The sequence below is a fragment of the Pseudorca crassidens genome, chromosome 7 (assembly GCF_039906515.1).
Source record: "Pseudorca crassidens isolate mPseCra1 chromosome 7, mPseCra1.hap1, whole genome shotgun sequence".
Taxonomy (NCBI): domain Eukaryota; kingdom Metazoa; phylum Chordata; class Mammalia; order Artiodactyla; family Delphinidae; genus Pseudorca; species Pseudorca crassidens.
Window position 1 is genome coordinate 1,078,306 of NC_090302.1, and position 22,438 is coordinate 1,100,743.

At 67.2% G+C, this 22,438-nt stretch overlaps 1 protein-coding gene across 4 annotated transcripts; it reads left to right on the forward strand.

Annotated features, from left to right (window-relative positions):
* Positions 1-237: 237 nt before the first annotated feature.
* On the forward strand, positions 238-20,870 carry ABCA2 (ATP binding cassette subfamily A member 2). 4 transcript variants are annotated; one of them, XM_067742603.1, is made up of 48 exons: positions 238-379; positions 4,023-4,116; positions 5,108-5,219; positions 5,301-5,464; positions 5,759-5,886; positions 6,017-6,127; positions 6,437-6,655; positions 6,936-7,300; positions 7,564-7,723; positions 8,562-8,690; positions 8,780-8,947; positions 9,019-9,115; positions 9,266-9,439; positions 9,508-9,610; positions 9,689-9,803; positions 10,405-10,595; positions 10,694-10,844; positions 10,920-11,124; positions 11,241-11,405; positions 11,493-11,673; positions 11,772-11,984; positions 12,071-12,267; positions 12,355-12,537; positions 12,693-12,877; positions 13,332-13,452; positions 13,719-13,955; positions 14,034-14,240; positions 14,493-14,595; positions 14,697-15,016; positions 15,089-15,302; positions 15,393-15,498; positions 15,597-15,708; positions 15,785-15,845; positions 15,928-16,102; positions 16,240-16,355; positions 16,440-16,587; positions 16,689-16,812; positions 16,934-17,066; positions 17,366-17,483; positions 17,597-17,775; positions 17,859-18,000; positions 18,070-18,204; positions 18,731-18,834; positions 18,916-19,008; positions 19,109-19,211; positions 19,287-19,424; positions 19,499-19,705; positions 20,121-20,870. In XM_067742603.1, exons 1-48 carry the CDS (start codon positions 314-316, stop codon positions 20,154-20,156), a joined length of 7,308 nt encoding a protein of 2,435 aa, XP_067598704.1. In that variant the 5' UTR covers positions 238-313; the 3' UTR covers positions 20,157-20,870. The 4 variants fall into 4 exon arrangements, 3 of the variants coding, with proteins under 3 accessions (XP_067598704.1, XP_067598702.1, XP_067598705.1); XM_067742601.1 differs by lacking the exon at positions 238-379 and adding an exon at positions 2,806-3,177; XR_010944740.1 differs by lacking the exons at positions 238-379; positions 17,859-18,000; positions 18,916-19,008; ... (2 more) ...; positions 19,499-19,705; positions 20,121-20,870 and adding an exon at positions 2,688-3,177 and having other exon boundaries at positions 18,731-18,746.
* The last annotated feature ends 1,568 nt before the right edge of the window (positions 20,871-22,438 follow it).

Consider the following 22,438-nt stretch of genomic DNA (forward strand, 5'->3'; position numbering starts at 1 on the left):
CTTCAACGCCTAGCGAGGTGGGGGGCGACCAGAAAGCCATTCTTGGCGGGTCAGAGCTCCAGGAACGGCCCGGACGGGGGCGGGCGGGGGCCCCGAGCGGCGGGCACCGGGCGGCCCCTTTAAGCGGGGGCGGCGCAGGCGGGGGGCGGGCGCGAGCGGTTGTCGCCGCGGCCGCCGGGGCGGAGCCAGCGCCGAACCGGTCCCGGACGCCCGAGACGCCGCCCCGCGCGGGCGATGCCGAGCGGCGCGGCGGGCGGCGGGGCGCGCAGAGGAGCGGGCCGCGGCGCGGAGGCGGCCGGAGCGCGGCCCCGCCATGGGCTTCCTGCACCAGCTGCAGCTGCTGCTCTGGAAGAACGTGACGCTGAAGCGCCGGAGCCCGGTGAGCGACCCCGCGCGCCGCGGGCCTGCGGGAGCGGGAGGCTGCGCGCACCGGGGCCAGCGGCGCGCTCCCCGCGAGCACGTGCGGCGGCCCGGCCGGGCACGCGCGGACCCCGGGCAGGCGGGGCGGAGGGCCGGAGACCCCTCACCCGCCCCCGCCCCTGCCCGCGCTCCGGCCTCCGGGGAGGGGGCTCGCCAGTGCCCGGCCCGCCGCCCGCGTCCGCTGACATTCGTGGTGCTCGGATGAGTCACGGAGCGGGCGTCCTCCACAACGCGCTCTCCGGGGCCAGCTTCGAGGGTGGGAGGTGGCCCTGGGACCCTGGGGTCTTGAGAGGCTCTGCTTCCCGGGGCAGAGGGCTGGCTGGGTGTATGGGTCCAGCTCAGAGGCTCTGTGGTCTCTGGACCCAGCCCCCTGGCGCCCCTGCAGGGACCCTGCCCCTCCCCTCCGTGCAGCAGCCCTCTGTCCTTGGGCAGGCACCTCTCCTCCCCCCTCCCCCGCCCACATCCACTGGCCCTTGCTCCTGCTTTCTCACCACCGGCAGTGTCCTTGCTGTGCCAGCCTCAGCCAGCCTGAGTCCCTGCATCCTTTTGTCCTTTGGGGCCATCCTCCCTGAAGCTGATCCACTCTCTGATCTCCCCCACCCAACCTCCTCTGGGGACTGGGTCGTGCTGTTTGGAGCTGTGACCACCCCGGCTCTCTGCCCTGTGCCTGAGGTTGCAGGGCACAGCAGCTGTCAGGGGCAGAAGCCCCGGTGAGGGGCGGTGCCGGAGTGGGACGGATGTCATCATGCCGACCGTCACTGCTCTGGCCCTGGGAAGGACAGGGGCATCTCCTGCTGGCCTGCCCAACCGGCAGCAGCCACACACACCAGAGAGGCCTGGGCAGCTCGGGTTCCTGACTGGGCCCTGGGGATTTTCCAGGATGGGGCCCAGAGCAGGTCAGGGTCTGGAGATGGAGCCTGAGGCGGAGGCATCCTCTTGCCCGTCTGGGGTCTGGGAGGCTCCTGTTCCCCCTGGCCCCGGGACCCCTTGGGCTGACCAGCTCCTGCCTGGGTCCCTCCTTGAGAGGGGTTTTGAAGTGCACAGTGGGAAACCCAGGCCTGCAGCTGGGCAGGGTGGCCATCGTCGCCGGGGCCTGGCAGGATTCCCCTGGGCACCTGGCCCTGGCAGGGAGCCAGGGCTGTGTACACTCCCTGCCCGGGGCGCCCGGGGCTGGCTGGCACTGGGCTCCATGATCAGGCCTGCAGCCTCGGGCAGCCTCTGGCGCACCTTCCTCCACCTCAAGTTTTGGGTCACTGGTGACAGCAGGGCAGGGATCAGGGATGAAGGGGGACTGGGACATGGGCATGCAGTAGTATCAGCCCCAGAGTTCTTGGCAGGAGGGACCCCCAGGGGCTGGGAGCAGAGGCTCCAGTGACGGCCCCAGCATCCACGGGGGACCCCGAGGCTCGGGGAAGGGAGCAGTGGCTTGTTGGGTACCTGACAAGCAGGTGGGAGGTGCCCACTGACCTACACCCAGGAGTAGCTCCCGTGTGCCAGGTTGGACCTCCCCCAGAACCTTCCTTGCCCCTGCCCCGCGGCACTCCAGGGCATGGTTAGGCATCTGGAGGTTCTCGGTCTGTGGCCACAGCAAACCAGAAATTCCTCCTCCAGGGTGGCTGAGGCCTTGCTGGGCCCACGCCATGGGCTGGGGCTGGCTAGATGTCGGGCACAGTCCCCCACTTTTCTGGGAGGGTCTTGGGCTTCACACTTGGACCCCTGGGCTTGGCTGGCAGAGGTTGTACCCTGCGTGCTGTGTGCCTTGCTGAGGGGGGCGTGTGTCCTGTGGAAAGCTTGGTCTGGGGAGTAGAAACCAAGGATCTCTGTGCCCTGCTTGCTCCCTCTTCCCAAGCTCTGTGCCTCGGTTTCTCCATCTGTCAGTGTGGCCTGTGCCCTCTTAGCTGGACATCGTTCTACCCTGGGGCCATAGGCTACTCCTGGTGGGGGGACCAGGTCACTGTCACCAAGTCCCTGGAGTGGGGGGCAGCACCTCCATCCTCAGGCCTCACCTATTCTCCCCTTGACGCAGGAGGAGGGGGCCCGGAGTGGGACAGCATGGGGTGGCAGGCTGGTCTCCAGGAACAGGGGTTTGACCACCTTGCAGGCCGCTGGGTGGGGCGCCCAGGTGGGGCTGAACCTGTACTGCCTGCCGTAACCAGATGCCCTTCTGGCCGCCCGCCCGCCAAGCAGGCCTCCCTCCTCCCAGCAGCACGTGCGCGGCCGTTGCTATAGCAATGAGGAGGCAGCGAGGCCTGTTGCTGCAGTTACTGGTGGAGGTGCCTGGTGGCAGGGCGGGTGCGGCTGGGGCTGGCCCCGCGGCCATGACCCTGGCCTCCCGCATGCCGCTTGCACACGGCCACCCTCGCGCTGCGTGCGTGTGGCAGGCGCCTCTCCCAGCCCACGATGCCTCCTTGGCTGGCCCTGGGCTGGATCCTGGCTCCGGGTGGGGGTGGAGGCTGGCGCGGGCTGGCGCGGGCGTGGGGCGCAGACACACGGCGGGGTGTTCCAGACCACAGAGCTCTATTGTCAAAGCCCAGTAAACAGGGCAGCAGCTGCCCCCGCCCCGGGGCACCGGGCTCGGGCCCTGGGCCAGAGGGAGCGCCACTCACTGGGGGCTCTGAAGTCTGTTTGGGGTGGGGGGTGAGGGTGAAGCAACCCTGGTGCCTCTGGGAAGGGTTGGGGGTGGTCCCCCAAAGAGCAGCCGGCCCGAGGTCCTCCTCCCCCTTGCACTCCTCCCTGCCCGAGCCAGGAGAGGTGGAGGTAAGAATGGCAAAGTCCTTCCGTTTTCCAGGTGAGACAGAGAGAAGTCTGGGCTCCTAGGCCCCTGGTACTTCTTTGCCACTCCGAGCAGGTCCCAGCAGGGCTCACCTTGGTACCCAGCCTGGAGTGGCAGGAGCTGCCCTGGGAGCCCTGAGCTGATGCCCCAGGCAGGCAGGGCCACTGCGCCTGCCTGAGTCACCTGGGGTGACGGAGAGGGGCCGGGGCAGAAGGAGGGACCTGTGCCTCAGGGACTGGGGGCTGTCAGACCCCTGAGCAGGTCCTCCGGGAGGCCCAGGGCCCTGGGCTACAGCCAGGCCTCCCCGCCTAGGCCCTTGTGTGGGGGTGTGACGGCACCACAGTGGCGGGAAGGAGGGCTGACCCTGGGGGCGTGCGGGAGCTGCAGGCCAGTCCAGAGACTGCCTCCGAGATCTTGCCCAGGCGCCCCTGCGGATGGGAGAGAAGATGAGCTGGGCAGACACAAGGGTCAGAGTGGACCACAAGCTGGCTGATTTGTCTCTGCTGGCCTTCAGTGTGACAAGCAGAATCTGGGCTGGGGGTGGGAGACCTGATTTGCTTGAGCCGGATGACGCTGACCCTCTCACTCTTCAAAGAGGTCCTGGAAAGAAGGGGCCGTGATCTCTGTGGCCCTGGGGGGGCCTGGCGTGACCTTCTGTGGCCCTGGGGGAGCATGGAGGGTCCGGGCTGGGCTGGGCTGGCCCTGCGGGGAGGGTGGCGTGTGTCTGGTAGGGAGAGGAGGGTTTGGCTTTGTCCTGCCCAGCGCTGGGCAGGTGGCGTGGGGGGCCGGGCCGCCCCGCACAGTGGCTCACTCAGCCTGCCCTTCCCAGTGGGTCCTGGCCTTCGAGATTTTCATCCCTCTCGTCCTCTTCTTCATCCTGCTGGGGCTTCGGCAGAAGAAGCCGACCATCTCTGTGAAGGAAGGTGAGGGGCCTGGGGGGAGGGGAGGGGCCCGGGCACAGCCGGGTGGGCGGGGAGGGCAGGCCCTCACTGCAGCACACACGCACGTCCCGGTGCAGTCTGAGTGCCCGTCCCCTGGTGCGGGCCCTGGCCATGCCTGCTGGCTGGGCCGGAGAACGTGGCTGGCCACGCGGCTGCGAGGTGACCGAGGCGCCCGTTTCTCACTGTTCTCCTCTGTTCTGTTCTGCCCCTCCCCCGCACGGTCTCTGTCCTCCTCCCGGGCCTGCATGCAGTCTGTAAGTGCGCGGCCGCCGCCTCCTGGCTGGCCCGGGCGGCAGCCACGGGAGCCCTGCGGGGCCTCCTGGTGCGGCTTGAGCCCTCCCCCGCCCGCTCGCTTGCATTAACAGCCCCTCCTGGCCAGCTGGGTCCTGCAGGGCCCCCTGCCCGCTGTCAGGAGCGGCTGGCTCTCGGTGGGTGGGGGTGGGGGGAGGTCAAGGGTGGAGGCCCCTGGACCACAGTGGCTCCCAGGTCAAGCTCCTCGGGGTCAACCCTCTGTCTGTGGGGTTGCCTGGCCCCGCCTTGCTGGGCTGGGGTGCCTGGCCACTCTCCACTCAGACCCTTGTGGGCTCCTGCATTCACTCTGCTAACCAGCTGGCCAGAGAGGTCAGAGGTCGCTGCCCAGGAGGGGCCCCCGTGCTCCCCTGGGCCCTGTGGGCAGTGCCGCATCGGAATCCTCGGGAAAGGTGTCAGAGCATTTTGGCCTTGACTGGCCGAGGGAAGGGGGGCGCTCCGGGAGTTGTCGGGAAGGGGTGGTGAGATGCCCTTTGACCTCTGACCTGCTGGGTCATTTGCACTAGAACTCTTGGTCCTCTGTTTCTTGTCTGCTGCCTGAAGCTGCTTTTCCTTCCTGACTTTCTCTAAATCTCTTTTCTCGGCCTGTCTCCCTCCCCCTTCTTGATTCCTCCCTCTCTCCCCCCGGCCCCGCCCTGGGCCCTCTCACCTGCCCGCCCCCCAGCCTTCTACACGGCAGCCCCCCTCACCTCTGCCGGCATCCTGCCCGTCATGCAGTCGCTGTGCCCGGATGGCCAGCGGGACGAGTTTGGCTTCCTTCAGTACGCCAACTCCACGTGAGTGCCCCCTCGGACCTCGGCTGCCCCCCGTCCCAGGCCTAGGCGACCTGCGGATGACATCCAGTGGTGGTGGTGCAGGGTCACGCAGCTGTTGGAGCGTCTCAACCGCGTGGTGGAGGAGGGCAACCTGTTTGACCCCGCGAGGCCCAGCCTGGGCTCGGAGCTCGAGGCGCTGCGCCAGCACCTGGAGGCCCTCAGATCTGGCCTGGACACCTGGGAGAGCCACCTTGACCAACCTGCAGGTGCGCCCTGGGTGGGTGGGGCAGTGCGTCTGCTGCAGGCGGCCAAGCCCCGAGCTCTAGTGTCAGCTGGGTTTGAGGCCCAGCTCGTTCGCTTCCTGCCCTGGGCCTGCGTGTGCCTTGGGCCCTGCTACCTACACGCTGGCTCTGAGTTCTCAGGGTGCACGTGCTTGGGGCCTGGCGCGCCACCCGCCACTGTGACCGAGCTGTGATGCCGGGAGCTCAGCTCTGAGGCTGTCTGGGGCACGTCGGCCCCAGGCAGGGCTGGCCTTCAGCCCCATCCTTCTACCTGTCCAGTGTCCTCCTTCTCTCTGGACTCGGCGGTCAGGGACCCACGGGAGCTCTGGCGTTTCCTGACGCAGAACCTGTCGCTGCCTGATGGTACGGCCCAGGCTCTCCTGGCCGCCCAGGTGGACCTGCCTGAGGTGAGGTGTCTGCTTCCGGGGACGCTCCCGGCCCTGGCCTCTCCGCTCTGCCCTCCCCTGGTTTCGGGTGGGAAATGCAGGGCCGCCAGCCTGCGCCCCCAGCCTGAGCCGTGACCCCTGCGCGCTCTAGGTGTATCGCCTGCTTTTTGGTTCTTCACCTGCCCTGGATGCGGGGTCAGGCATCCCCAGGGATCCGGAGCCCTGGAGCCGCCGGGGCAGCAATCCCCTATTCCGGATGGAGGTGAGGGGGACTTTTAGTGGGATGGGAGACATGTTGCCTGCTTCTGGGTGGGTGTCTCTGCTTGGGTGGGTAAGATAGGGGCCCCCTTAGGGGTGAGGGAGAGTCCCCAGGAGTTTGTGGTTGGCACGGGGAGGGGATGGTGATGTGTCTCCGTCCCTACCCGCCCGCCCCCCCTAACCTATTGTTGCAGAACCTGGGTGGTCTCAGACCTGGCACAGTGGGTGGGGCAGGGTCCCCATCTTGGGCCAGGCCCTTGGTTTCCTCTTGGTGGGGGCTCCTTCTCAGCTGTTCCCCCGCACCCTGCCCCAGGAGCTGCTGTTGACCCCTGCCCTCCTGGAGCAGCTCACCTGCACTCCAGGCTCCAGGGAGTTGGGCCGGATCCTCACGGTGCCCCAGGGTCAGGAGACAGCGCTGCAGGGCTACCGGGACGCCATCTGCAGGGGTCAGGCCGCAGTGCGTGCCCAGCGCTTTTCTGGGCTGGCCGCTGAGCTCCGGAACCAACTGGATGTGGCCAAGATTGCCCAGCAGGTGAGGCCCTGCCTGCCAGCTGGCCCACAGGTCTGCTGCCAGGGCTCCACGGCGTCACGGCACTCCTGGGCCTGAGGCTGTGCATGGGTCTGCCTGCGGCCCTATAAATGCTGTGCCTTGTGCCCCCTGCCCCCCAGCCTGCTCCCCTCCTCCCATCTAGTGTCCCCGGAGGGTGTCCTCCTCATTCTACCTTGACCTCATCACCCATCTGCAGACCAGCCCCCAGACGCTGTTCCCTTCCCTGGGCCTGTGTTTCCCCACTTGCCCCGTTTCCCCTCAGCTGGGCCTGGATGCCCCCAACGGCTCCGCCCCGCAGCCAGCCCCTCCCCGGCGGCTGCAGGCGCTGCTTCAAGACCTGTTGGACGCCCAAAAGGTTCTGCAGGATGTGGATGTCCTCTCGGCCCTGGCCCTGCTGCTGCCTCAGGGTGCCTGCACGGGCCGGCCTCCTGGGCCCCCAGCCAACGGCCCTGGCGGGGCGGCCAACGGCACCGGGGCTGGGGCAGGCGTGGGCTCCAACACCACGTCCGAGGAGGGTGCCCCGTCCGCTGCAGCCCCGGCCTCCTCCTCGGACGTGCTGCAGGGCCAGTGCTCAGCCTTTGTGCAGCTCTGGGCGGGCCTGCAGCCCATCCTGTGTGGCAACAACCGGTAGGTGGGTGGCAGGAGAAGGTGAGGGTGGGGGGAAGACAGGTGGGGGCGGGGCCCAACCCCAGGCCTGCTTCTGACGCCCCCTCCCTGGGCTCGGTCCACTGCCCCCACTCCACCTCCGTCAATTGACACTTGGACCTGCTCTGAAGCCCTGCCCCTCGCCCCTCCCTGCCAACGCCCCACTCCACCCTGAAGCCCCGCCCCACGCCCCTCCCTGCCAACGCCCCACTCCCCCCTGAGGTCTCACCCGCCACCCGCCCCAGCACCATTGAGCCCGAGGCGCTGCGGAGGGGCAACATGAGCTCCCTGGGCTTCACGAGCAAGGAGCAGCGGAACCTGGGCCTCCTCGTGCACCTCATGACCAGCAACCCCAAGGTCCTGTACGCGCCAGCGGGCTCCGAGGCAGATCGCGTCATCCTCAAGGTGCGCGCGTCCGCCGTGTGATGCACTTGGCCTGCGTGTGTCGTCTGGGACAGGAACTGGAGGAGCTGAGCAGAGGGTTCTGCAGGCTGGGGTCCCCTGAGCAGAAGGGGGCAGGTGGTGTGGTTCGTAGAATGGGCACGGGAGGGGTGCGGCCCTGGCTCTCCAGCTCTGGCTCGGCTCTGTGGGTGAGGGGACCTGTAGGCAGGACGTTTTGGAGGCTGCCTTGGGGAGGCACTGGATGGCTGGTGTGGTGCAGGGTCCTGGCCTGGCTGGACATGGCCAGGGCCGGGCAGTGCTGGTGAGGATAGAGGAGGGGCCGCATGCAGAAACCGTCCAGAGCAGCATCCAGTGGGTGAGATTTGGGCGGGGCAGCTGGGTGGTTTGGGGCCAGCTGAGGGCACGGTGTCTGTGGCCATCCCAGGGTAGAGCTCCTGTCTGGAAATAGTAGAAGCCAGGGCTGGAAATGGCCCAGGAAAGGGCGAGGCTGTGGAGGGGATCCCTAGGATGACCACGGGGGAGGACGAGGACCAAGTGTCAGGGCTGCCCAAGAGATGCGTGGAGCGGTCCCCCAAAGGAGCAGGGAAGGTATTTGTGGGGCGGGGACCGGAGCCGTGCTTCTCTGGTAGCTGGGCAGAGGGGCTTTCAGCGGAGGCGCTGAAGAGAGGCCTGGAGGGGGAGGGCTTGGAGCTTCCAGGTAGAATCTGGCCAGACCAAGATTAGTGCTTGGTGGGGACTGGCCAGTGGCTGGCCCCCAGCCATGGGGGGAGGCAAGGAGTGAGAATCCCCTTGCTGGCCGGGGTCCTTGAATGAGCTCATGCTCTGCCCTCACCCTCTGCAGGCCAACGAGACCTTCGCCCTCGTAGGCAACGTGACTCACTACGCCCAGGTCTGGCTCAACATCTCAGCTGAGATCCGCAGCTACCTGGAGCAGGGCCGGCTGCAGCAACACCTGCGCTGGCTGCAGCAGGTGCTGGGGGTGCTGGGCTGGGGTGGGGGTGGCACGGAGCCCACTCTGTCCTCAGGCCACCCTCTGAGCTGGCCTCCTTCACCCCCCAGTATGTGGCAGAGCTGCGGCTGCACCCGGAGGCACTGAGCCTGTCGCCAGAGGAGCTGCCGCCTGCCCTGCGCCAGGACAACTTCTCCCTGCCCAATGGCTCGGTCCTCCTGCAGCAGCTGGACACCATCGACAATGCGGCCTGCGGCTGGATCCAGTTCATGTCCAAGGTGAGTGGGCGAGCCCCGCGGTCTGCTGGTGCCTGGGGTCGGCTCTGAGGATGCCCCTTCCCTCCCCGCAGGTGAGTGTGGACATCTTCAAGGGTTTTCCCGACGAGGAGAGCATCGTGAACTACACCCTCAACCAGGCTTACCAGGACAACGTCACCGTGTTTGCCAGTGAGCCAGTCCCCTGGGCAGGTCCCGGCCCCTGCTTCTCTGCCTCCCCCCTCCCCTAGTCCCTCCCCACCCCACACCCCTTGACACCCGGTCCTCGGCCCTGCCCCTCACCCATCCCCTTCCTCGGCCCCGCCCCTCGTCCCGTCCCAGGCGTGATCTTCCAGACCCGCAAGGACGGCTCCCTGCCACCCCACGTGCACTACAAGATCCGCCAGAACTCCAGCTTCACTGAGAAAACCAACGAGATCCGCAGGGCCTACTGGCGGCCGGGGCCCAACACCGGCGGCCGCTTCTACTTCCTGTATGGCTTCGTCTGGATCCAGGGTGAGGGCCGGCCCTGGGGCCGCGGGGGGCGGGGCGCGGCCTCCGCTGACCGCTGCCCCCCACCGCAGACATGATGGAGCGCGCCATCATTGACACCTTCGTGGGCCACGACGTGGTGGAGCCAGGCAACTACGTGCAGATGTTCCCCTACCCCTGCTACACACGGGACGAGTGAGTGTGGACCGAGTGCTGGGTGCCTGGGGCTGGCGTGGAGCCCCACCTTCACGCCCCTCCCCTCCCCCTCCCCAGCTTTCTGTTTGTCATCGAGCACATGATGCCGCTCTGCATGGTGATTTCCTGGGTCTACTCTGTGGCCATGACCATCCAGCACATTGTGGCGGAGAAGGAGCATCGGCTGAAAGAGGTGCGGGGTTGGAGCAGAAGAGATGAAGGAGAGGGAGAAGAGGGGAGGGATGGAGGGGGGAGATGGGGGAGGGGAGAAGAGGGGAGGGATGGAGGGGGAGATGGGGGAGGGGAGAAGAGGGGAGGGATGGAGGGGGAGATGGGGGAGGGGAGAAGAGGGGAGGGATGGAGGGGGAGATGGGGGAGGGGAGAAGAGGGGAGGGATGGAGGTGGGGAATGGGGGCGGTAAAGATAGAGGTTAGGGCTTCCCTGGTGGTGCAGTGGTTGAGAGTCTGCCTGCCGATGCAGGGGACGCGGGTTCGTGCCCTGGTCCGGGAAGATCCCACATGCCGCAGAGCGGCTGGGTCCGTGAGCCATGGCCGCTGGGCCTGCGTGTCCGGAGCCTGTGCTCCGCAATGGGAGAGGCCACAACAGTGAGAAGCCCGCGTACCGCAGAAAAAAAAAAAAAAAAAGATAGAAGTTAGAGAAGGGGGAGGACTACAGGTGAGGGAGGTAGCTGTGGGCGGCCCTCCCTCCCCGGACCTGGGCTGGCAAGGCAGGGGCAGGGTGTTCCTTCCTAGTGCCCCCGTCCCAAGGTCTCATGCCCGCCCGCCTGCCCACAGGTGATGAAGACCATGGGCCTGAACAATGCCGTGCACTGGGTGGCCTGGTTCATCACGGGCTTTGTGCAGCTCTCCATCTCGGTGACGGCGCTGACCGCCATCCTCAAGTACGGCCAGGTCCTCATGCACAGCCACGTGGTCATCATCTGGCTCTTCCTGGCTGTCTACGCCGTGGCCACCATCATGTTCTGGTGAGCGCTTGTGGCTGGCAGCGGGCTGCAGGGTGGGCCTCGAGGGTGGCTCCGAGCGTTCAGGTGTGGCTGACAGCCGTGGCCCTGCGTGCCCCCAGTTTCCTGGTGTCCGTGCTGTACTCCAAGGCCAAGCTGGCCTCGGCCTGCGGCGGCATCATCTACTTCCTGAGCTACGTGCCCTACATGTACGTGGCGATCCGCGAGGAGGTGGCCCACGACAAGATCACCGCCTTCGAGAAGTGCATCGCGGTGAGGGTCGTGGGGGGTGGGCCGGGGTGGGGGTGTCCAGCCTCCTCTCCCCCACTGACACCGCCGTCTCCTCAGTCCCTGATGTCCACGACAGCCTTCGGCCTGGGCTCCAAGTACTTCGCCCTGTACGAGGTGGCGGGCGTAGGCATCCAGTGGCACACGTTCAGCCAGTCGCCCGTGGAAGGGGACGACTTCAACCTGCTCTTGGCTGTCACCATGCTGATGGCAGACGCAGTCGTCTACGGTGTGCTCACGTGGTACATCGAGGCCGTGCACCCAGGTGCCAGCCCTTGGGAGGGGTGGGGGAGGGGAGGAGGAGGCTGTCTCTAGGGGGACCCATGGCCTGGGGTAGACAGTGACCCCAGACCCTGGGTCAGCCTCCCCTCTACCCCATAGGCATGTATGGGCTGCCCCGGCCCTGGTACTTCCCACTGCAGAAGTCCTACTGGCTGGGCAGCGGGCGGACGGAAGCGTGGGAGTGGAGCTGGCCGTGGGCTCGCGCGCCGCGCCTCAGCGTCATGGAGGAGGACCAGGCCTGTGCCATGGAGAGCCGGCGCTTGGGTGAGCGGGCACCAGGGCGGGGACGGGCAGTGGCTGAGCTTCAGCGGCTGGAGGCAGCCCTGGCGCTGACCCTCGGCCCTGGTGCAGAGGAGACGCGGGGCATGGAGGAGGAGCCCACCCACCTGCCGCTGGTGGTCTGCGTGGACAAGCTCACCAAGGTCTACAAGAACGACAAGAAGCTGGCCTTGAACAGGCTGAGCCTAAACCTCTACGAGAACCAGGTGGTGTCCTTCCTGGGCCACAACGGGGCTGGCAAGACCACTACCATGTGAGTGTGTGGGGGTCGGCCCGGAGTTCCTGACGGAGCGGGCGGCAGGGAGGGCTCCCTGCAGGAGGCGGGGGCCATGACCCCGCCTCCCCGCCCAGGTCTATCCTCACCGGCCTGTTCCCACCGACATCGGGTTCGGCCACCATCTACGGGCACGACATTCGCACGGAGATGGACGAGATCCGCAAGAACCTGGGCATGTGTCCCCAGCACAACGTGCTCTTCGACCGGCTCACGGTGGAGGAGCACCTCTGGTTCTACTCGAGGCTCAAGAGCATGGCCCAGGGGGAGATCCGCAAGGAGATGGACAAGTGGGTGGGGCTCGGGTGGGAGGCGAGGCTGCGGGCAGAGGCACCGGCTCCGGAGGGCTGGTCCGACCCTCCTGTCCTGCTCTCAGGATGATCGAGGACCTGGAGCTCTCCAACAAGCGGCACTCGCTGGTGCAGACGCTGTCCGGCGGCATGAAACGCAAGCTCTCCGTGGCCATCGCCTTTGTGGGCGGCTCCCGTGCCATCATCCTGGATGAGCCCACGGCCGGCGTGGACCCCTACGCACGCCGCGCCATCTGGGACCTCATCCTGAAGTACAAGCCAGGTGGGCGGGGCGCGGGGTGGGTGTGAGCAGCCCCCTGCCCAGCCCTGCCCGGCCGCCCGCCCCGACCCCAATCCTGACCTCCCGCAGGCCGCACCATCCTCCTGTCCACCCACCACATGGACGAGGCCGACCTGCTTGGGGATCGCATTGCCATCATCTCCCACGGGAAGCTCAAGTGCTGTGGCTCCCCGCTGTTTCTCAAGGGTGCTTACGGGGATGGCTACCGCCTCACGCTGGTCAAGCGGCCTGCCGAGCCCGGGGACCCCCAAGGTCTGTGCTGAGGCTGCCTACCCCGGACCCCTTCCCAAGACCAGTGAGGTGGAGGGGCTGGGCCCTCACCATTGCCCCAGTGGGCCCAGGGTGCTGGTTGGGCCTGGCTCACACTCTCCGCCAGCCCCTGAGTGAAGCCTTCCCTACCCTCGCAGAGCCAGGGCTGACAGCCAGCCCCCCAGGTCGGGCCCAGCTGAGCAGCTGCTCCGAGCCCCAGGTTTCCCAGTTCATCCGCAAACATGTGGCCTCCTGCCTGCTGGTCTCGGACACCAGCACCGAGCTCTCTTACATCCTGCCCAGCGAGGCCGCCAAGAAGGGAGCCTTTGAGCGCCTCTTTCAGGTGTGGGGGTGGGGCTGGGCTGGTGGAGGGGTTGGGGCTCAGGGGAGAGGTCAGTGTAGGAGGTGGAGCTGCCCAGGAGCTGTGTTCAGCAGAGGAGGTGGGGCTGGTAGAGGAGGTGGAGCTGGGGTAGGGCTCGGCGGCAGGGCCAGCAGAGGTGGGGCTGCAGGGTGAGGTGGGACTGCTGGAGGAGGTGGGGCTGGGATCAGGGGTGGGGCCAGTGGAGGAGGCGGGGCTGAAGGGGAGGTGGGACTGTTGGAGGAGGCGGGGCTGGGATCAGGGGCGTGGCCAGTGGAGGAGGCGGGGCTGAAGGGGAGGTGGGACTGTTGGAGGAGGCGGGGCTGGGCTCAGGGGCGGGGCCAGTGGAGGAGGCGGGGCTGGAGGGGAGGTGGGCCCAACCCTCCCTGTGCGGTCCCCCCTCCCACCCTGAGGTGGGCCTCACCTAGCTCTTTCACAGCACCTGGAGCGCAGTCTGGATGCCCTGCACCTGAGCAGCTTTGGGCTGATGGACACGACACTGGAGGAGGTGTTCCTTAAGGTATCGGAGGAGGACCAGTCGCTGGAGAACAGCGAGGCAGGTGAGAGGCTCCAGAGCGGCTGACCAGCTCTGCCCCTGCCCCCACCCCCCTACTCCACCAGGTCCGGACTTGGGCCTCACTCTTCCTCTGTCTGTGGGGGCCAAGGGTCTTAGGTGGGAATAAGGATCCAGATCTCCCCAGGGTCAGACTGGGTCTGGGCCCCTCCGTGGGTAGGTGAGTGTGGAGGCTGGGGTCCTGGACGGGCCTGCAGGTGGCAGGCAGCCTTGAGCCCCACATCCCCTTCCGTGGCTTCTCTGCCGCTGCAGACGTGAAAGAGTCCAGGAAAGACGTGCTGCCTGGGGCCGTGGACTCATTGTCGAGGGAGGGTCACGCTGGCAACCTGGCCCGGTGCGCAGAGCTGGCACAGTCACAGGTGTCGCTGCAGTCTGCGTCCTCGGTGGGCTCTGCCCGTGGTGACGAGGGGGCCGGCTACACCGATGTCTGTGGCGACTACCGCCCCCTCTGTGACAACTTGCAGGACCCCGACAACGTCAGCTTGCAAGGTGGGCGGCGTCTGGCTGGGGCCGCAGGGTCCCTGGAGGGTGGTTAGGGCCCCCTGCTCAGCAGCCCCTCCCGTGCAGAGGCCGAGGCGGAGACCCTCTTGCGGGTCGGCCAGGGCAGTCGCAAGCTGGAGGGCTGGTGGCTGAAGGTGCGCCAGTTCCACGGGCTCCTGGTGAAGCGCTTCCACTGTGCTCGACGCAACTCCAAGGCGCTGTCCTCTCAGATCCTGCTACCTGCCTTCTTTGTCTGCGTGGCTATGACGGTGGCACTCTCCGTCCCAGAGATCGGTATGGCTGCCCGGCCAGGCATCAGGACGTCTGCCCTGCTCGGGAGCCGTGTGGGGAACCCGCACTTGCTCTGGGCCTGGGCGCTGCGCCTGAGGCTGGTGGGCATGCTCCTAGGCTCATCTGGGATTCCTGCCTCCTTGGGGTCCAGACCCCAAGCTTGGGCCCTGTGGGTATTGGGAAGAGGGGACCTGGGCCTAGGGGATGCTGGCAGGCCATAGAAACCTGCTCAGGCTTCCCCATGCACCCCACCAGGCGACCTGCCCCCGCTGGTCCTGTCTCCCTCCCAGTACCACAACTACACCCAGCCCCGCGGCAACTTCATCCCCTATGCCAACGAGGAGCGCCGGGAGTACCGGTGAGGCCGTGGGACAGGCTGCCCTGCGGGGTGGGGGCCGGTGCGAGAGCTGGGAGGGGGGGTCCTGTCCCCGAACCCAGACTGGCTCTGTGCTCTCTCAGATTGCGGCTGTCCCCCGACGCCGGACCCCAGCAGCTGGTGAGCACCTTCCGGCTGCCGTCAGGCGTGGGTGCCACGTGTGTGCTCAAGTCTCCGGCTAACGGCTCGCTGGGGCCCACGCTGAACCTGAGCAGTGGTGAGTCGCGCCTGCTGGCCACGCGGTTCTTCGACAGCATGTGCCTCGAGTCCTTCACGCAGGGGCTGCCGCTGTCCAACTTTGTGCCGCCCCCACCCTCGCCTGCCCCGTCTGACTCCCCCGTGTCCCTGGATGAGGACCCGCCGCAGGCCTGGAACACCTCCCTGCTGCCCACCTCCTCGCCAGGTACTGGCTGGTGGGGATGCCTGGGGCTCGGGGCAGCACGGGCTGGGCTGACTCTGCCCGCTGTGCCCACAGAGAACTGGACATCGGCACCCTCCCTGCCACGCCTGGTGCGGGAGCCCGTCCGCTGCACCTGCTCTGGGCAGGGCACCGGCTTCTCCTGTCCCGGCAGTGTGGGCGGGCACCCGCCCCAGATGCGGGTGGTCACGGGTGACATCCTGACCGACATCACCGGCCACAATGTCTCTGAGTACCTGCTCTTTACCTCTGACCGCTTCCGGCTGCACCGGTGAGCCAGGCGGGAGGGGCGCGCTGGCCGTGGGCGAGGAGCGGACACCCATCTCCCGCCTGGCTCACCAGTCCTCGGCTTGCTGCCCAGGTACGGGGCCATCACCTTCGGTAACGTCCAGAAGTCCATCCCAGCCTCGTTTGGCGCCCGGGCCCCGGCCATGGTGCGGAGGATCGCGGTGCGGCGGGCAGCCCAGGTGAGCGCCGCTTGGCCCCGGGCCCCGGCCCTTCTGGCCCTCGCCCGAGGTCTGCAGGGACCGACGTGGCTCTCGGGGTCTCTGTGTACTCCCCGCAGGTTTTCTACAACAACAAGGGCTACCACAGCATGCCCACCTACCTCAACAGCCTCAACAATGCCATCCTGCGTGCCAACTTGCCCAAGAGCAAGGGCAGCCCTGCGGCCTATGGTGGGTGAGCTGGGGCGGGGGGTGGGCCAGGCCGGGCGCAGAGCAGGCCCCTGAGGCTGCCCTCCCTGTGCCGCAGGCATCACCGTCACCAACCACCCCATGAACAAGACGAGTGCTAGCCTCTCCCTGGATTACCTGTAGGTGCGGGGGCGGGCGGGGGCGGAGGGCGCCGCTGTGGGACTGCGTGCCGCGCAGGGCTGAGGGCCGCCTCGCCCCCAGGCTGCAGGGCACGGATGTGGTCATCGCCATCTTCATCATCGTGGCCATGTCCTTCGTGCCGGCCAGCTTCGTGGTCTTTCTGGTGGCTGAGAAGGCCACCAAGGCCAAGCACCTGCAGTTTGTCAGCGGCTGTAACCCTGTCATCTACTGGCTGGCTAACTACGTGTGGGACATGGTGTGCCCCCAGACCCCTGGCTGTCCCGTCCCCCCCCGTCCGCTGCTGGGCCCCCGGTTCTGCCCCCGGGCCCCCCACCCCCGCCCCCGGGCCTCACCCCCTCCCTGGCCCCTCACCTGCCACCCCTGCTCTGGTAGCTCAACTACCTGGTCCCGGCCACCTGCTGTGTCATCATCCTATTTGTGTTTGACTTGCCGGCCTACACGTCACCCACCAACTTCCCCGCCGTGCTCTCCCTCTTCCTGCTCTACGGGTAAGGGGGAGTGGGCGGGCAAGGGGAGTGGGCGCAGGGCAGGCTCGGGCCGCCCAGTGACCTCCGCCCGCCTGCCACCCGCAGGTGGTCCATCACCCCCATCATGTACCCGGCCTCCTTCTGGTTCGAGGTCCCCAGCTCGGCCTATGTGTTTCTTATCGTCATCAACCTTTTCATCGGCATCACGGCCACCGTGGCCACCTTCCTACTGCAGCTCTTTGAGCATGACAAGGTGGGGCGGGGCGGCGGGATGATGGGATGGAGGGGCGCTGGGGTGATGGGATGGCGGCGCGGCGGGGCTGAGGCTGTGCCCTGACCCCCGTGACCCTCCAGGACCTGAAGGTTGTCAACAGTTACCTGAAAAGCTGCTTCCTCATCTTCCCCAACTACAACCTGGGCCACGGACTCATGGAGATGGCCTACAACGAGTACATCAACGAGTACTACGCCAAGATCGGTGAGGCCGGCAGGGGGCGGCAGCGTGCGCCCCTGGGCGGGGAGGCTGAGGGGCTTCCGGGCCTGGGGGCGAATGGGGGCTCCTGAGGCCCAGGCCCAGCCCTGAACCAGCTGCCCCACAGGCCAGTTTGACAAGATGAAGTCCCCGTTCGAGTGGGACATTGTCACCAGGGGCCTGGTGGCCATGACGGTCGAGGGCTTCGTGGGCTTCCTTCTCACCATCATGTGCCAGTATAACTTCCTGCGGCAGCCGCAGTGAGTGGGGCGCGCCGGGCGACTCACGGGGCGGGGGGGTGGGGCCAGGCTGGGCGCCGCCCCCCTTCCCGCCGTGGCCGCGGTGGGGCAGGCGCCGGGCGACTCACAGGGCCGGGGGGTGGGGCCAGGCTGGGCGCCGCCCCCCTTCCCGCCGTGGCCGCGGTGGGGCAGGCGCCGGGCGACTCACGGGGCGGAGGGGTGGGGCCAGGCTGGGCGCCGCCCCCCTTCCCGCCGTGGCCGCGGTGGGGCAGGCGCTGGGCGATGGCGGGGGTCCCGGCCATGCCCTCGTGTCCTCCCAGGCGCATGCCCGTGTCAACAAAGCCCGTGGAGGACGACGTGGACGTGGCCAGCGAGCGGCAGCGAGTGCTGCGGGGCGACGCTGACAACGACATGGTCAAAATCGAGAACCTGACCAAGGTGGGCCCTGGGCGGGTGGGGGCGGGGCTCGGGGTAGGGTGGGGCCCAGGTGGAGTCCGCCGGGTGGTGGCCCGCCTGCCCCGCTGAGTGGGCCGCCCGCTCACCTCTGACAGGTGTACAAGTCGCGGAAGCTCGGGCGCATCCTGGCTGTGGACCGCCTGTGCCTGGGCGTGCGTCCTGGCGAGTGCTTTGGCCTCCTGGGCGTCAACGGCGCGGGCAAGACCAGCACCTTCAAGATGCTGACGGGCGACGAGAGCACGACGGGGGGCGAGGCCTTTGTCAACGGGCACAGGTGCGGGGCACGGGTGTGGGCAGGCGGTGTCTGGGTGGGCGGGGCGACGGCAGTGACCCGTGCTGACGGCGCTGTGTCCTCAGCGTGCTCAAGGAGCTGCTCCAGGTGCAGCAGAGCCTGGGCTACTGCCCGCAGTTCGACGCCCTGTTCGATGAGCTCACGGCCCGGGAGCACCTGCAGCTGTACACGCGGCTCCGCGGCATCCCCTGGAAGGATGAGGCCCGGGTGAGGGTCGCCCGGCGGGGGAGGGGGCTGGTGTGTAGCGTGGGCCCCTGACGTCATTCTCCCTCCCAGGTGGTGAAGTGGGCCCTGGAGAAGCTGGAGCTGACCAAGTACGCGGACAAGCCTGCCGGTACCTACAGCGGAGGCAACAAGCGGAAGCTGTCGACAGCCATTGCCCTCATCGGGTACCCTGCATTCATCTTCCTGGTGAGCCCGGGGGTGGGATGGGGGTCCAGCGCCCCGGCTTTGTCTTCCTAGGGGGCCCGGGGGTGGGATGGGGGTCCAGCGCCCCGGCTTTGTCTTCGTGGGGGGCCCGGGGGTGGGATGGGGGTCCAGCGCCCCGGCTTTGTCTTCCTGGGGGCCCGGGGGTGGGATGGGGGTCCAGCGCCCCGGCTTTGTCTTCCTGGGGGGCCCGGGGGTGGGATGGGGGTCCAGCGCCCCGCCTTTGTCTTCCTGGGGGGCCCGGGGGTGGGATGGGGGTCCAGCGCCCCGGCTTTGTCTTCCTGGGGGGCCCGGGGGTGGGATGGGGGTCCAGCGCCCCGCCTTTGTCTTCCTGGGGGGCCCGGGGGTGGGATGGGGGTCCAGCGCCCCGCCTTTGTCTTCCTGGGGGGCCCGGGGGTGGGATGGGGGTCCAGCGCCCCGCCTTTGTCTTCCTGGGGGGCCGGGCAGGAAGCAGCTGGTGGGGCTAGCTGGGGTGAACGGGTCCAGCAGCTGAGCCTGGCACCACCCCCAGGACGAGCCCACCACAGGCATGGACCCTAAGGCTCGGCGCTTCCTCTGGAACCTCATTTTGGACCTCATCAAGACAGGGCGCTCGGTGGTGCTCACTTCGCACAGGTCCGCTCGCCCCCGCCCCCCCCGCCCCCACACATCGGGCCCTCCCCACCTCCCGTGCCAGCCTGTGCGTCTCGCCCTCAGCATGGAGGAGTGCGAGGCGCTGTGCACGCGGCTGGCCATCATGGTGAATGGGCGCCTGCGCTGTCTGGGCAGCATCCAGCATCTGAAGAACCGGTGAGCAGCGGGGGCGGCAGGGACGGTGGGCTGTGGGCCGTGGCAGGCGGAGGCTGGGCTCCCCTGGCGGCCGGGCTGGGGCCAAGGGCCTGTCCCGCAGGTTCGGGGACGGCTACATGATCACGGTGAGGACCAAGGGCAGCCAGAACGTGAAGGACGTGGTGCGGTTCTTCAGCAGGAACTTCCCGGAGGCCGTGCTCAAGGTGGGCGGGGCCCCGGGGCGAGGGGCGGGGCGGGGCGGCACTGCCGAACGGCCTCTGACCGCTGTGCCCCGCCAGGAGCGGCACCACACAAAGGTGCAGTACCAGCTCAAGTCGGAGCACATCTCGCTGGCGCAGGTGTTCAGCAAGATGGAGCAGGTGGTGGGCGTGCTGGGCCTCGAGGACTACTCAGTCAGCCAGACCACCCTGGACAACGTGAGTGCCCTGGGCCGGGGCCGCGGGGCCCCCCTGGGCGGGCCCCCACCCACCCCCTTGTCCCTGCCCACCAGGTGTTCGTGAACTTCGCCAAGAAGCAGAGCGACAACCTGGAGCCGCAGGAGGCAGAGCCCCCCTCGGCGCTGCAGTCCCCGCTGGGCCGCCTGCTCAGCCTTTTCCGGCCTCGGCCCCCCACCACTGAGCTGCGGGCGCTCGTGGCCGACGAGCCCGAGGACCTGGACACGGAGGACGAGGGCCTCATCAGCTTCGAGGAGGAGAGGGTGAGCAGGGTTCTAGAGTCAGGGCAGCCAAGCCGGCCAGAGAGCCCAGGCTCGGGGTGGGGGTGGGGCTGGGGGGTGGCCCCGGGGCCCCTGCTGTCCTGAGCTCACGGGAACAGAGGGACCCGCCTGGTGCTCAGGACTGTAGTGGACACAGGAGGCCTGGGCACAGGCAGAGGAGACACACCCACACAGACCCCAGCACAGCTTGGAAACGGAGGGCATTTCAGAGACAGAGCGGAGGTGGGGGGAGCAGAGCCTGGGGACAGCAGCCACCGGCCTGGCAGAGGCAGGCCACGTGGGGAGCTGACCACTGAGAGGAAGCTCAGGGCGGACAGAGGTGGCAGAGCCTGCGTGCGGGCCAGCCTGGGGCAGGCGCGGGGCCAGACGCCCGACCAGGCCTGTCCCTGTCCCCCAGGCCCAGCTCTCCTTCAACACGGACACGCTCTGCTGACCGCCGGAGCTGGGTCAAGGTCACGCTGTGGGAACGGAAGTCGGGCGGTGGCTGAGGTCCCACCCTGTGCCCCCAGTGCCCGCCCGCCAAGGCCCTGGAGTGGGAGGTCCAGGACCAAGGGCTTCAGGCCCCTCCAGCCCCGCCCTCCTCGGCCATCGCGCCACCCTCCCCTCATTGTGCCAAAGGCTGGCCCGGCCCCGGGCTGCGCACACCCTCACCCTGCTCTGCCTTAAAGCCTTGGGGTCTGGCCAGCCCCTCGCCCCTGCCCAGCTCTGCCTACCACCCCCAGGGCCACGGGGTGACCCGGGCTGCCAGGCACCGCCCGACTTCTCCTGGCGACCCCTGCCCTCCTGAATGGGCGGTTCTCTTACACCCAGTTTGGATGGTGGCTGCTGCCAGCCTGGGACTGGGGGGCGGGGCTAGGTCCCACCCAAGGCGCCTGTTCATTCTGCTTCGGGACGAGCCTCGTCACCCTGGTTTCCCACAGGGAGCCGTTGTCGTGGGCCGGGGAGGGGGCTGCCACGGGGCAGTGGGCCGGGTAGCAGAAATGGGGAAGCTGGCCCCACCGGCCCGGTGAGGGGCCGGACCCCCTCCCCACCCCCTCCAGCTGCCATTGCTCTCCCACCCAGCTTGGCCCCCTGCCCGCCCACCCGGGAGCCAGACCCGTACGGAGTGCACAGATGTTTGTTTTAAATAAATAAACAAAAAAGTTCACGCCAGCTTGTGTGTGTAGGGTGGGGTGTGGGGTGAAGGTGGGCGCGCTGGATGCCAAGGTACAGCCCCTGCCCCGTAGGCCAGGCTCAGGGTGGGGGAGGGTGACGGGGTCAGCCTGGAGGAGGGGTGGGCTCCTCCCCCTGCAGGCCGGGGCTCAGAAGAGAAGAGTTTCCAACACAGGGATGAGGTTGAGGACAGCAGCCCTGGGACCTCGGGCCAGGCCGAGCCTGCCCCGCAGGGACTGTGAAAGGAGGAGGGCGGGCAGCCCCCGAGAGCCCTCGGGGGGCTGCTCTGTGCATGTGGCAGGGACGGCGGGGAGGGTTGCTTAGGGACAGTGCAAGTGGCTGGGGTAGGTTGTGGTCTGGTTAATGTTGGTGACCACAGGTTTGTTCTCACTTCTTTAAAAACTTTGAAACATGGTAGAAATTTCATACAATGCAAGTGGATAGAAAACACAAATGGAATGTCTGTGTTTGTACTCGTCAGAGGTCAGCCTGCAGGATACACACAAGCATAGGCTCAGAGTGACATACACTAATGGGTGGTTTTTCAGTTTGCTGGGTTTCTCTCTCCCACTTGGCCTGGTTTGCTAGGGCTGCCATAACAAAGTACCATAACCGCGGCGCCTTAAACACCGGACGTTTACTCTCACCGTCTGGGGGCCCAAGATCGAGGTGTCGGCAGGTTGGAGCCTCCCGAGGCTGTGAGGGACGGTCTGCTCCCTGCCCTCCCAGGTGCTGGTGGTTTTCTTTGGGGCCTTTGGCTTTGGAAGCGTCACCCGCATCTCTGCCTCCACCTTCACACAGGGCTCTCTCCCTGTGTGTGTGTGTCCACATCTCCCCCTTTTCTATATGTATGTATATATTTTAAAAACATGTATTTTTGGCTGTGTCGAGTCTTAGTTGCGGTATTCGGGATCTTCGTTGCGGTGCGTGGGCTTCTCTCTAGTTGTGGCCTGCATGCTTAGTAGTTGTGGCACGCAGGCTTAGTTGTCCCATAGCATGTGGGATCTTAGTTCCCCGACCAGGGATTGAACCCAGGTCCCCTCCTTTGGAAGGCAGATTCTTAACCACTGGACCACCAGGGAAGTCCCTCCCGTTTTTATAAGGACACAGCCATGTTGGGTTAGGGCCCATCGTAATGACCTCATCTTAACTTGATTACTTCTGTGAAGACCCCCTCTCCAGATATGGTCACGTTCTGAGGGGTGGGGGCTTGGGGAGGAGGACTTCATCTGAATTTGGAGGGGACACAGTTCAGCCTGTAACACTAGTAAATCTCAGGCTAGTGAGACCCACCTCCTCCGTCCGCCCCTGTGGACGCACCGGGACTCTGCCACACCCCGGGGGACTGCACACCCGTTTGTCCCTCGTGTACTTATGGGGACGACTCGGTGGCAGGTGTTTACCAGGGACGCCCCCAGAGTGTGTTTCCCCCACGCTTGCCAAGAACGTGGTTGCCACATTTCTGCCCGTTGTAACCACAAACCGTATGCATGTCGGTCTCATTTGTTCTTGGAATACGTGTACAACGGAACACAGTCATGTGTTCTGTTGGTGTTTTATTTC

What these genes read in the sequence shown, in the direction of transcription:
- ABCA2 (XM_067742601.1), top strand. Translation starts at nt 2,821, where the DNA reads ATGCCTCCTTGGCTGGCCCTGGGCTGGATCCTGGCTCCGGGTGGGGGT. An exon ending in CTTCAGTACGCCAACTCCAC is followed by an intron (nt 5,220 to 5,300) that starts GTGAGTGCCCCC and finishes GTGGTGGTGCAG; the next exon opens with GGTCACGCAGCTGTTGGAGC. An exon ending in CCTTCGAGAAGTGCATCGCG is followed by an intron (nt 10,845 to 10,919) that starts GTGAGGGTCGTG and finishes CCGTCTCCTCAG; the next exon opens with TCCCTGATGTCCACGACAGC.